General features: G+C 39.3%; 2 protein-coding genes across 2 annotated transcripts; both read left to right on the top strand.

Annotated features, from left to right (window-relative positions):
- Positions 1-4,263: 4,263 nt before the first annotated feature.
- Positions 4,264-4,668, top strand: LOC145571333 (uncharacterized). The gene has a single exon (XM_081630384.1). The coding sequence runs from the start codon at positions 4,264-4,266 to the stop codon at positions 4,666-4,668; it is 405 nt and encodes a 134-aa protein (XP_081486510.1).
- A 5,582-nt stretch (positions 4,669-10,250) lies between these two features.
- LOC145571331 (uncharacterized) lies at positions 10,251-10,988 on the top strand. Its single transcript, XM_081630383.1, has 2 exons — positions 10,251-10,601; positions 10,689-10,988. The coding sequence occupies exons 1-2, from the start codon at positions 10,251-10,253 to the stop codon at positions 10,986-10,988; spliced, it is 651 nt and encodes a 216-aa protein (XP_081486509.1).
- The last annotated feature ends 3,123 nt before the right edge of the window (positions 10,989-14,111 follow it).

Genomic DNA, 14,111 nt, shown 5'->3' with positions numbered 1-14,111 from the left:
TAACTTTCCCAGAAGGGATCATCGCTTCATACCGTACCAGCGTTCCCGTTTTGATGAAGGGTCAATCAATGCTGTCGAGGGAGAATTTTTAGATTGGAGGGAAGATCCTGAACTCCTACCTAAATTGCATGAATATTGTTTCAATGTTAACTCTGCAGGTGTAATCCGAACCCTGAACAAACTGGGAGATACCGTGTAGTGGCCCAGAAAGAGTGATAGACTAGGAGAAAAGAAAGATCCATCAAGATGGTGTGACTTCCATTCATATAGTGGCCATACAACTGATGAATGCGTCACGCTCAGGAAGGAAGTTGCTTACCTGTTGAAGAAAGGCTACCTTAAAGAACTCTTGTCAGATAGGACTAAAACTTCAGGAAGAGAGAGTGAATCCAAGAAAGGTGGCCCCCCACCTCCTCCTCCAATTGTCAAGACCATCTGCTTCATATCAGGAGGGTCAGAAGTGTGGGGCCTAACATATTTAGCAGCAAAGCGGCATGCGAAAGAAAGCTATATGGATCAGCCCGATAGAAAAGCAAGGTCAAAATGGACATCCCAATCATGTTCGAGGAAAGTGATGCAGTAGAAGGCCATCATGATGGCCTAGTGGTTTCACTCCCAGTTGGAAATTGCATGATCAAGAGAATCCTTGTTGACAACGGAAGCTCCGCGAACATCATTATGCTCGATACCTTGAAACATATGAACATTAATTAGAAGAGCATCATCAACAAGTCAACAATGCTAGTAGGTTTCAGCGGAGAAACCAAGAAAACAAGCGAAGAGATTACATTGGCAACTTGTGCAAAGGGGATTAATCTATAAGTCAAGTTCCTGGTGATCGATACATTATCATCGTATAATATGATTCTGGACAGACCATGGATACACGAGATGAAAGCTGTCCCATCTACTTATCATCAAGTCATCAAGTTCCCTACAAGGTGGGGCATTCAAGAAATTAAAGGAGATCCTAAAGAGGCCAAAGAATGTTACAAGATTGCCCTGAAAGCAACATCCGTAGAGAAGAGTTTAGCATAACAATCAGAGGGTCAGCTGGGCCAAGACACTACTAGAAAACAGTCAAATAACGACGGAAAATTTCCGTCGGAAACACCTTAATTTCCGTCGCAAACATGTTTTTCGACGGAATTCCGTCGGAACTGGTTGTCGCAATACACGTTGTCGCAATACACGTTGTCGCAAAAAGGCCCTTTACCGACAGAATTTCCGTCGGAAACATGTTTTCCGACGGAAATTCCGACGAAATTCTGTCCGCCGGAAGTGAATTTTAGGTTCGGGAAAGTCCGTCGGAAATTTCCGACGGATATTATTCCGCCGGAAAAGTCCGACGGAAAAATTCAATTAAAAAAACAAAAAAAAAATGCACCCCACCCAGAACCACCAGCCCCCACCCCAGAACCACCAGCCCCACCCCAAAACCACCATCCCCACCCCAGAACCACCAGCCCGTTCTTATCCCACCACCACCAACACTACCACTCCAATAATGAACCCCAAAAAATGAAAATAAATCCCGAAAACACCAAAAACAACGAAAATTAAACACCGAAAAACGAAAATTAAACCGAACGAAATGAAAATCAACCCCAACGAAATGAAATCCACCCCCAAAAAATCGAAAATTAACACCACAAAACGAAAATTAGCCCAAAAATCTTAAATTAACAACGAAATCGAAAAAATCTACACAATTATCTAATAAAATTCTTAAATTAACATAACAATTACAAAAATATACAATTATCCACTAAAATTCATAAATTAACATAACAATTACAAAGAAATTAACTAGATCTACAATCTAACCTAAATTAAAACTAGATCTACAAAACAAAAACCTTGAAAGTTGTTGGCTATTGTTGTTGTTGCGTCGTGGTTGTTATTGTTGCGTCGTTGTTGTTGCTGCGTCGTTGTTGTTGCTGTTGCGTTGTTGCTGCCGACGTTGGTGGTGGTTGACGTTGCAGTCGATGCTGGTGGTGGCTAGAGAGAGAAGAGACGGAGAGGAGGAGAAGATGGAGGATTGGAGAAGAGTAGAGGGAGAAGAGACAGAGAGGAGGGAAAGGAGGAAAGAGAAGAGGAGAGGAGAGGAGAGAGAAAGAGAATGTGAAGGGGAAAGTGAAAAGAGGCGGAACAAGAAGAAGGGGATTAGGGTTAGTATAAAAAAAAATTTCTTTTTTTTTAAAATTATAATTCTGACGGATTTAGTCCTCGAAAATTTCCGACGGAATATTTTTCCGTCGGAATTGACCTTATTCCGTCGGAATGTTTAATTATTCCAACGGATTTATTTTCCGTCGGAAATTTCCGGTGGATTTCCGACGGAATGTTTAAATTCGTCGGAAATATCCGACAGAAAATAAATCCATCGGAAATATCAATTTTTCCGATGGATTTAAAGGTCCGTCGGAACTGATCCATCGCTATTTGACCTGATTCTTGTAGTGAGAAAAACTCAGTATAGTGGAAGAGCAAGAAGCAATAGAGGTCCAGCTGAACCCCGACCATCCAGATTAGAAAGTCAGGATAGGATCAGAATTGAGTATATATCTTCGACAGCAAATCTCAGAATTCTTGGAAACTGAAAAAGACGCGTTCGCTTGGACTCACGAAGACATGAAGGGAATCCCTCTAGATGTAATCACTCATAAATTGAACATAGATCCTATGCATACACCAGTGAAACATAAAAGAAGAAAGTTCGCACCAGAAAGGAACAAGATTATCAATGAAGAAATTCAAAATTTGTTGAAGACAGGAAAGATTAGAGAAGTAAATTACCCAGAATGGCTCGCCAACGTAGTAGTTGTCAAAAAGAAGAACGGGAAATGGAGAATATGTAACGACTTCACAGATATCAACAAGGCCTGCCCAAAAGATCCTTTCCCATTACCTCACATTGATGCCATGATAGATGCAATAGCAGGACATGAACTACTCTCCTTTATGGACGCATACAATGGGTACAACCAGATCCTCATGCACAAAGAAGACCAAGAAAAGACTGCTTTCATTATTAGCAAAGGAATCTATTGCTACAGGGTAATGCCTTTTGGATTGAAGAATGCAGGAGCAACGTACCAGAGGTTGGTAAACAGAATGTTTGCAGAACAAATTGGGAATACAATGGAAGTCTATATAGACGATATGGTGGTCAAGTCCAAAAAGGCAGCTGATCACGTCAAGGACCTCAAAGAAGCCTTTGCCATCCTGAAGCAGTACGGAATGCAGTTAAACCCTACAAAATGTACATTCGGGGTACAATCAGGGAAGTTCAGGGTTACATGGTGACACAAAGAGGAATAGAAGCTAGCCCGGACCAAGTCAGGGCCATCTTGGATCTAGAGCGAAAGAAAGATGTGCAGAGCCTAACAGGGAGAACAGCAGCACTGAATAGGTTCATCTCCAAATCATCAGACAAGAACAGAGCTTTCTACGAAGTACTAAAGAAGAACAAAGAGTTCAAATGGGAGCAGGGGCACGAAGAGGCATTTCAGAAGCTGAAGGAGTATTTATCCAACCCCATGATACTCTCCAAACCCAAAGAGGGAGAACCGCTTCAATTGTACCTCGCAGTATCGGGGAAGCACGATCAGCGCAGTCCTCACCAGGGAAGAAGACAAGGAGAAATTTCCTATATACTATGTAAGTAAAACCTTACTCAGCACGGAAACAAGGTACGCTTCCTTAGAGAAAATCATCCTAGCTTTAGTCACCGCTTCAATAAAATTACGCCCGTACTTTGAAAGCCACCCTATACGTGTACGAACCAACTATCCCATCAAAGCCATCATGAGAAAGCCAGAAATGTCAGGGAGAATGGAGAAGTGGGCTCTACATCTCAGCAGGTACGATTTACAGTACGAACCCAGAACCGCAATTTTGTCACAAGCTCTGGCAGACTTCGTAGCCGACTTCAACCCAGCTCTTAAAGAGGAAGCACAAAAGGAAGTATTGGCCCTACAGGAACCAAAAGCTATACAGAAATGGACACTCCATACAGATGGTGCGGTAAACATACGAGGTGTAGGTCTGGAAAAAGTGCTTACATCGCCCCAAGGAGACAAAATAGCACAGGTAGTAAGGTGTAACTTTAAAGCAACCAATAATGAAGCCGAATATGAAGCATTAATCACAGGACTGGCAGTAGCAAGAGACATGAAGATACAACACCTAGACGTAATATCAGACTCTCTACTCATCGTGAATCAAATTAACGGGGAGTACGCAGCATAAGACGCCAAGATGATAGCCTACCTGGAGGTAACAAAGAGACTCATTAAGGAATTTAAGGTATTCAAGATAGACCAAGTACCTAGAAACTTGAACACTGAAGCAGACGTCCTGGAAAACTTGGGATCAAACATTAACTCTGATGAGTTCGGAGCTATCCCACTAGTACACGTACTCTCACCAGCCATAGAGAAAGAGTCGACTATGAACGTCTACGAAATACAAACAGACCCTACAAGGGAGAAAGATAGTAGTTGGACGAAGCCTATCAAGGATTATCTCACAGACAAAGTAATTCCAACAGGGAAGGTCGCAGCTCAAGCACTTGCTCTAAAAGCTTCTAAGTATTACCTAATCAGCAACGTGCTCTTCAAAAAGTCAGCAGCAGGTCCCTTCTTACGATGTTTAGAAAAATGAGAAGCACAGCAAGTTCTACAGTCCCTACACAGCGGGGAATGCGGAAATCACTCAGGACGAAGGAACCTAGCCAACAGGGCACTCAGAATGGGATACTACTGGCCCAGCATGAGGAAAGACGTTGCAGAGTTCTCCAAGAAATTTTTGGCATGTCAAAAACACGCACCTCTAACACATAAGCCATCTGAAAAGCTGCACCCAACACTGACGCCTTGGCCGTTCATGAAATGGGGAATGGATATAGTGAAGCTGCTTCCATCATCAGGGCAAAGAGTATACTTCCTAGCAATGACAGATTACTTTTCAAAATGGATAGAAGCAGAAGCATACAAGGACATCAAAGATAAACATGTAATCTCATTTATCAAAAGGAACGTCCTAAGCAGATTCGAAATTCCAGCAGAAATCATTACTGACAACGGGTCCCAGTTCATCAGCAACAAGGCAACAAAATTCTGCAAAGAATGGAACATCTCCCTTATCACATCTACGCCACGATACCCACAAGCAAATGGACAAGTAGAGTCAAGCAACAAAGTCCTAATCGGCAACATAAAGAAGAGACTGGAAGGCGCAAAAGGGAAATGGGCAGATGAGCTACCCAGTATACTAAGGGCAGATAGAACAACCCTAAAGGGTGCTATAGGACATACACCTTTCTCACTAGTGTACGGGTGTGAAGCAGTCATTCCAACAGAAGTAGAAGTCCCCACTACAAGGTATGGGTTAATGACAGAAGAAAGAAACCATGCCGAGCTGATACATAACTTGGACACTATAGAAGAACTCAGAGAGGATGCAAAAATGAGAATGGTAGCCTACCAACAAGAAGTAGCAAGGTCTTTCAACAAGAACGTCAGAGCAAGAGTTTTCAAGATGGGAGATTGGGTCCTTAGGAAGGTATATGAAAACACAAGAGAGGTGAATGCAGGAAAGCTAGCACCCAACAGGGAAGGACCTACGAGATCATCAAGGTAGTAGGCAACGGAGCCTACAGACTCAAGAGTACAGAAGGAAAAGAGGTACAAAGAAGCTGGAACGCAGCACACTTAAAACTCTATCATTTCTGAAGAACGAAGGTATGTAGTAGTTGTCCCAACCTTTCTTTTCATCTTTACAAAAAAAAAAAAGAAACAAAAAAAAGAAGAAAAACAAAAAGCAAAAAATCTCCAACAGCCAGATGCAGTACAAAAGGTACTCTTCTTCACTTAAACTTAGTCAATTCAGTTTATATTTACTACGAGTACTGACTTAAGCATCGGAGGGCCGCTGGGGAAACTCACGGCCACCCTTCACCCAATTCTGTTTTGCAAGGATAACAACTACACTACCATACGGAGCACAGAAAGGCATACATCATTGCAAGCATCTATCCCTGTAGAACAAGTAAATGCCAACAGCAAATACATGTAAGCATTATTTCACCCATACTACAACTGCAATACAACTGTAATACAACTATAATACAAAGAAAAACACAAGCCAACACAAAATACGCATAGCATAACAAAATATTAAAATTACTTAGTCGCAAAAAAACAACAAAACAGGCAAAGCATCCAGCCGCAGCAAGACAGCACAAAAACAAAATATCCAACTGCTCTAAGGCAGTAAAAGCAAACACAATTCAAAGAAATCGTTCAGAACAAATAGGTGACACAACACCATTGAAACTAATTCTCCCCAGTGTTGTCAGCAGGGACCCTCTCTTCAGCAACGAACTTCATATCTTCAGGGCCATCCTTAGCATCCTCATTCATGGGAGAGTTGACTTCCTCATCAGCATAGCTCAACAGCAATGTGCCAGGAGCAGTAGTCCCCTTAGGAAAAGTCTTCTCAAAAGCAGCCTTCTCAGCAGTATAGTCCCACGTTTCATGCTTCCCTTGCTAATAATCCTCCATCATCTCCAAGCGTGCCTTCCCAAAGTAATAGCTAGCCGCATCAAGAGAGTCATTCGCAGCATCCTTCAAGGTACCCTTCAACCCATCCCGTTTAGCAAGGCACTCCTTGTGCTTAGTCCGTTCAGCCTTCAGAGCATCAGTAGCAGCCTTATACTTGTCAGAAAGGGCATCACGTTCCTTCTTCATGGCATCATAAACCCGAGTGAACTCTGATACCTTGTTCAATACGCCTAAGCACGACTGAAAACTCTGCACAAACACACAACGGAGTAAGGATAAAACAATCCGTCTTTCCCGTTTTGTTAAATTTTTTTTTTTTTGGAGTATACTATACCTGGAAGGACTGTACAGTAGCCTCTTGAGAAAGGTTAGCAAAGGTCTGCGAAGACTGGCGCTCCTTAAAGGCCGGGAAAAGCAAAGTGCCCACATGAGGAGCCAGAGATTCATAGGAGAAATTGGCAGCATCAACATCAGCAGGTATCTCCAATTTCCTCTTAAGGTTAGTACGAGGCGGAGGTGGAGGAGGAGCACTCCTTAACGAAATCACATTAGCCGGAACATCATCCGGAGTCCTGGAAGAAGCCCGCGATCTGATGCGACCCAAGATGGAAGAAGAGCTAAGCAGATCATGGGACCTTAGTGACCTAGAAGTATCTACAAAAAGCAAGACAAATAAAAGAAAATTCAGCCAGTTACAACAAACAGCAATACAATTTCAACTGCAAGTACCAGAAAAGTCCAACAGATACGAGAATAGACACACGGTAGTACAGTCTCAACAGGGCACAACATCGTAACAGAAACAAAAACCAACACGAGGAAGAGAGACATACCTGGAGACATAGTAGGGGCAACTTTTTGATCAAAGTCAAAATCGTCCAAAGACTCAATCTGGACAACCACTTCAGGCTACGTCAACTTGGTAAAAGATCTCTCGTCCGCACTCAGCTCGTACAACTTATCGATCAGAGATGGAGATTGAGAGCGCTGCTTCAATTTACTCATTGCAACCATCAAGCAAATAAGCCCAAATCAACAAAGAAGGAAAACAACACAAAGAAAATAAGAAAACAAAATACCTTCAGCCTCAACAATGTCAATAAAAAAATCACAGTCACCAACCAACGAATCAATCCTCCCAAAGAAAAACTTGTGATACCACTTCTTATCAAACGCCTTCTCCAGATCTGTCACCAAAGGACTAACACCATCCTTCAAGCGAAGCCCAACTCGACCCTTGCCACTGGTCCTAATAGTGTAAGGATAGCACAAATCCCTCACATCCAATTCTATACCAAACCTCGCACTCAACAAGTCAAGAATTCACAAAACCCTCCAAGTTTGGGGCAACAATTGACAAGGTGAAACCCTAACCCTAGACAGAAATTGACGAACAAGGGGAGAGAAAGGAAATGTATGCCTAATTACGAAGGGATACTCGAAAAAACACACCCAGCCAGGGGCAGTCCAATTCGCCCTTTCCTTAGAAGATGAAATTTTCACCACCACTCCATCAGGAAATCGCGCAACAGCAACGATTCTCTGAACATCCTCCTTCGTCATATGAGAAGGATAAACATCCTTAGCTGGGAAAACATTCTGCGCAGCAAAAGTTGGCTTCTTCACACCCTCATCAACCCCAGCAAACACTACTTTCACAGCGTCACCCATCGCAAAACACAAGAGAAGTAAAAGAAATAAAGAAATAGAGAAAAACAGAGAAGAGAGAGAAAATACCTGAAGAAAATTCAAAATTGGGGCAAAGAAGTGAAGTGATTTGATGTAAGCCTGCGCACCCAATAAATACTGCAAGGAGAATATACCGCCCTTCACAGTTATCGAGGTACTTGCCTTAAAACTGTCACCACGATCCTCATTTTTGTTAACCGTTGAAATTATTTTCAAAATTCGAATATTTTTCCAACGGCTTCCTTTAAGTAATTTTCATCTTCAAGGCTTGAACATAAAAATTAGGGGCAATTGTTGGGCCCGTATTACCAAGCAACCTAATATGTTTAGGGCATTGCTCAATAATCAAAAGATACATTAAATCAAGCAAGACGGCCTGATTGGGATAAGTATGGCAAGCAAGATTAGAATATCAATCATGAAGATACTTGCCAAGAATATACTTGCTAAACAGGGAAATAGAATAAATCAAGAAGATCTCCCACGCTTTGAATATATTCGATATCTTTGTAACCCTAATGGGTCCTAAGTATAAATTGCATAGTGAGACATCATAATACTCATGTACGTTCACATATACATTAATATAAACTGATTATTTCACTTATACTCTTAGAATCGTGTCCTTGCTGAACAAGGAGCACTGTCCTCACTCAGTATTGTATCTCCAAACGCGTCCTCTTTTAAGTTTAATTGCTTATTTACTGTCATATTATTGCTCTTGGTTATTATATTTTGTATTTATGGTTTGATTGTTATTACCCCTAAATCCCTAAGCAAATTCCTAGATGTCTTACTAAGATTTGCCTAAACAGGACCTAAGTTTGAAGAAACAAGGATTAAGACAAATTCCATCCATGAAGACCATGACCATTATCACCTTATTATATAGTTGTACCACTTGTACATGGTTAAGTTAATATGGACCTCATATGTTATTAATGTATCATAAGCATATTCCTTGAAGTGACCAAAAATCTAGGACTTTGAGACTCTTGTTCTTCTAATAAGCACCTATCTCGCCCATCAATTCTCCTTAAACTTTCATCCCTTCTTTAAAAAACGATTACCAACCATGCCAACTTCTCCAAAAAATACTCCATTATTATTACTATTTCCTACTATTCTCTACCACTATATTTCTCTTACAACTAGTCACCCCATCAACTCTTTATTGCTGATCATGCTGACCAGGTTCCTACTTCTATTCCTACAGAGCACAACACCTTTGATTTAGCTCAAAACAACACTACATCATATCCTCATAGGCTGGCACAGGACTGAAGCCGAGTGGCTGTTATGCTGAGCTGGAAACGTCTAGAATGTTCTAGAAGTTTCTATTTTCTGTTACAAGTTTGTTATGAGGTTGTTAGAAGATATTTTTCCTCTAGATATTTTTTGTAAAAGAATTATGTTAGAACTCTTGTATAAATAGTAGAATTGCTGAGATATTTTGTAATCAATCAAGTTCATTTCTGAAATCAACAAAACAAACTCTAATTTCTCTCTCTAAAAATTGTTCATACTCCTAAATTTCAGAATCTTATCATGGTATCAGAGCAGAAGATCTGCTATTTTTCCGCAAATTCTTCAGATAATATAGTAAATCAGATACTTATTACAGTATCAGTTCATTAGATTTTCATTTTTTTGATTCAAATTTTGTAATCAGAAGCAATTTTTCGTATAAATTCTTTGCTGAAACCAAATATTTAAAAGTAGATTTTCTTGATAACAATGGCAACACAAGATTCTAATTCAAATAATCAGAATCCAACTCAAGATCCTGGATTGGTTTATTGCATACATCCAAGTGAAAATCCAGCTGTTTCACTTGTTTATGAGAAATTCAATGGAGAGAATTATCAGGACTGGAAGAGAGATATGATTCTGGCTCTCTCGATGAAGAACAAGATGGCTTTCATAGAAGGAAGCTTACAGAATCCAGGATAATCAGATCCATTGTTCAACGCCTGGAGCAGATGCAATAATATGATAATCTTATACATACTGAGGTCTTTGGATAATACTCTTGCTAAGAATGTTATCTTCTTCTCAACTGCATATGAGATCTGGAAGGATCTTGAAGACATGTATTCTGTGATGTCTAGACCACAAATATACTTATTACAGCAAACCTTGAACCAAATAGAGCAAGGACCTTCTTCAATTGCCGAGTTCTTCACAAGAATCAAAGGAATTTGGGATCAGATTAGTCCTGCAAATCCAATTCATGTTTGTAGTTGTTCAAGGTGTCCTTGCAATTTGACTCAGAAGTTTCTGATGAAATCTCAGCAGGATGAAAGGTTGATTCAATTTCTTATGAAACTTGAGCCTAAACATGTTGGAGTACAAACAAACATCTTGATGATGAATCCATTGCCTTATATGTCTGTTGCATATAATATGCTTATTCAAGATGAAAGGTAGAAGCAGATTACTGATGCTGTTAGCAAGAAACCTAGCAGTATGGCTTTTGTAGCTACAGAAGAAAGGAGAGGTAGTTGTAGCAGAGCTTATCCACCAGTTGTTCGAGCACCTCTATTTTGTGATCATTGCAAGCTGAACAATCACAATATAGATAAGTGCTGGAAGTTACATGGTTATCTTGCTAAAGGAGGTTACAACAAAAACAAAGGGAAGAGAGTTGCAACTGTTGCTTATGGTGAGAGTCAAGATAAAGAAGAGTGCACCAACTATTTCACTAAAGAACGGTATGAGAAGCTGTAGGAAATATTTTAAGCCATTAGCCCCAACCTTGAACCCCACTGTGATCATACACTTAAGTTAGGTGGCGTCCAAAGGGAAGGAAGCTAGAGCAAAAGAGTCGTCAACAAGTTTTAGGAACTTGTAAACCGTTCACAAGGTGAAGATTGCACCCCTTAACGATCCAGGAGATCGTCAACTCCAAAAGGTCTTGAACCAAATAGGGTTCGGGGATGAAGGTACAAATCCAACCTAAAAGAGATTGAACCTGCCCTAAATAGGCCTCTACTTCATTCTTCTCGTATTCATGTGCGCTTTCTGACTAACATGCAATCAATAGATTAACCCTAAACCTGTTTATCTATGTTGGTTGAATTTAATGCACAAGCAAAACTATTATTGGCGATCACTTGAATTATAATCAAATTATCCCTAAACAAGATTATTAATTATCTTATTAAGCGTCATTTCAAGTACAAATTCCCTTTAAACATGCATAAAAGGCGTGATAAAGCAATAACAATAAATATAATATATCAAGCAACATAATAATCATCATAATCATAACAATTATAATAATCATAATAATCATAATCATGTTAAAGCATAATATTAATAGCAAGATCCTAGGCATGATACTAACAAGATTAATAACAAACCCTAGCATGTCACTAAACATTTAAAACTCAAAGCTTGAGCCCTAACATGATACTAACATGATATTAGAAAAGAGTAAAAGGCAACCTAAATATGATACTAGAAAGCAATAAAGACATCCTAACATGATACTAGGAATTAAACAAATTTAAACATGCTTTCTACAAGAATAGAGCAATAAGATTACATACTTTGATGCCTCGTATCTCTTTCTAATAACAAAATACACACGTTAGCTACTTCAAGGAAAATAATAAAATCAAAACAATCAAATTAAATAATTGAAATCGAGATTTGGGACCAAACCCTCAGAAATATCAAACCTTTCACGTCTAGGGCGAAGGCAACTTCGAACTTGGCTAGGTGTTTCTAGATCTCGTGAATGCGGAATTTTGTTTGTGAAAAGCTAGAGAGATGAGAGCATAGAGAGAATAAATGATGAGAATTGATGATGTGGATGATGATTGTGAATGAATAAAAACGGAGGTTGGGGACCCTATTTATAAGAAAACAGTCCGAAAATAGGTAAAATTTGATAAGGAATAAAACTCCACTCTGTCGCTGTAAAACTAACCTTGTCGCTTGGCGACAAGCTCTGTCGCGTGGCGACTGTCGTTTGGCGACAGCCTGGATTCCTACGCGCTTTCAAACACGGAGTCTACTTATCAATAAAAATCGATTTGTAAAGTCCGTATGAAAACTAAAATCGTATTTTCATAAAATAATATTTTATTCCAAGTAAAACTCATCAAAATATAATTATTAATTCTAATTTTATTAGGACTTAAAGAGAACCTTCTAGAGAATCCTAGAAAACTATCATTAATTCTAATAACCTTAGGAATAATAATTAACATTGGGCCCTCCCGTATATCATTGGGCCGCATGTAAAGATCAAACCGGGCCCAGTTTAGTATTTTGGCCATAACTTCCTCATTATTCATCGGAATTGGGCTTATAATATATCGTTGTAAAGCTCTTTGCAAGCCCTATCCAACTACACTATTATTGGACCCTTGTTGTGGAACAAAATAAACTGGATTAACTGTTTTCATAAAATAGAGTTGTTTTTCGAAAACAGAAAGAAAGAATTTTTAATAAAAACTAACCGCAACACCTGACCTTTCACACTTTCACCTTATTCGATTATGATTCGACGCAAAAGGTATTCATCACCGGGTTTGGTTATGGGGAGACACAAATGAGTGTCTACAGAAGCTAGTCAGTTTAATTCAACAAGATAAGCAAGACAGCTCTAAGCAGTTCAATGGAATGGCCAATATGGCATGTAATTGCTTAATTGCTTGTCTTAATTCAAAGTGGATAATAGACAGTGGAGCAACTGATCATATATGCTCAAATATGAGTTTATTTGATTCATATGATGTGTTTGATAAATTTCCAAGTTCAATTACTATGGCAGATGGAAAGAAGGTAGAAGTCAAGCAAATAGGAACTGTTAAATTTCATAACGGTATAGTGCTTAAGAATGTGCAGCATGTACCTTAATTGCACTTTAATTTGATATCCACACATAGGATCTATAGAGATATGTGCTGTGATATTGTTTTTACACATGATAAGTGTCTGATCTAGGATCACTCCCAGAACACTTCTCTGGTTCTTGGTAATTTGGAATCAGGTCTGTATGCAGTATTAGATGGTGATTTGAAGAAGAATAAGAGTAAAGTTTCTTCAGTGAATTTGGCTGTAGGAGATGAAGCAAAGTTGCTGCACTTGAGATTAGGTCATTTCCCTTTTAATAAAATGAGTTATATAGATTCTAAGTTCTCAAATAAAACTTGTAATGACAATATTTGTCAAATCTATCCAAAAGCTAGACAAGTTAAGAAGTCTTTTCCAAAAGATAGTGTTAAGAGTGTCAAGTGTTTTGATCTCTTACATTTTGGGGTCCCTACAAAATAAGAACTCATGATGGTTGTTCTTATTTCTTGACTGTTTTAGATGATATGTCAAGGCATATTTGGACATTTCTAATGAAAAATTAGTCTGATTGTGTTGATATTTTGGAGTTTTTGATTACTTTTATTCATACTCAGTTTGGTGTGTATGCTAAATGTTTGACAACTGATAATGCAAAGGAATTATTTGAGGGAAGAATACTGTCAGTATATGAGAATTTTGGGATTTTTCATCAGAGAAGTTGTGTAGATACTCCACAGCAAAATGGAGTTGTAGAGAGGAAGCATAAACATCTTTTAGAAACAGCAAGAGCTTTGTTCTTTCAGTCCAAAGTTCTTGCAAAGTATTGGGGAGAGTGTTTTCTTACTGCCACACACTTGATAAACAGGATGCCATTGTCCTGTATTGGTTATGTCACACCCTATGAAAAGATTCATGGAGTTGCAGCTAGCATTGATCATTTAAAGGTTTTTGGATGCTTGTGTTATGCTGTTATTCTCAAGAATAGCAGGATAAAATTTGAGTCCAGGGCAATAGCTTGTGTAATGCTTGGATATCCAACTGGGC

Source organism: Chenopodium album, chromosome 12, assembly GCF_948465745.1.
Source record: "Chenopodium album chromosome 12, dcCheAlbu1.1, whole genome shotgun sequence".
NCBI lineage: Eukaryota > Viridiplantae > Streptophyta > Magnoliopsida > Caryophyllales > Amaranthaceae > Chenopodium > Chenopodium album.
Note: the sequence above shows the minus strand (reverse complement) of the source record. Positions and strands in the feature narration are given on the sequence as shown.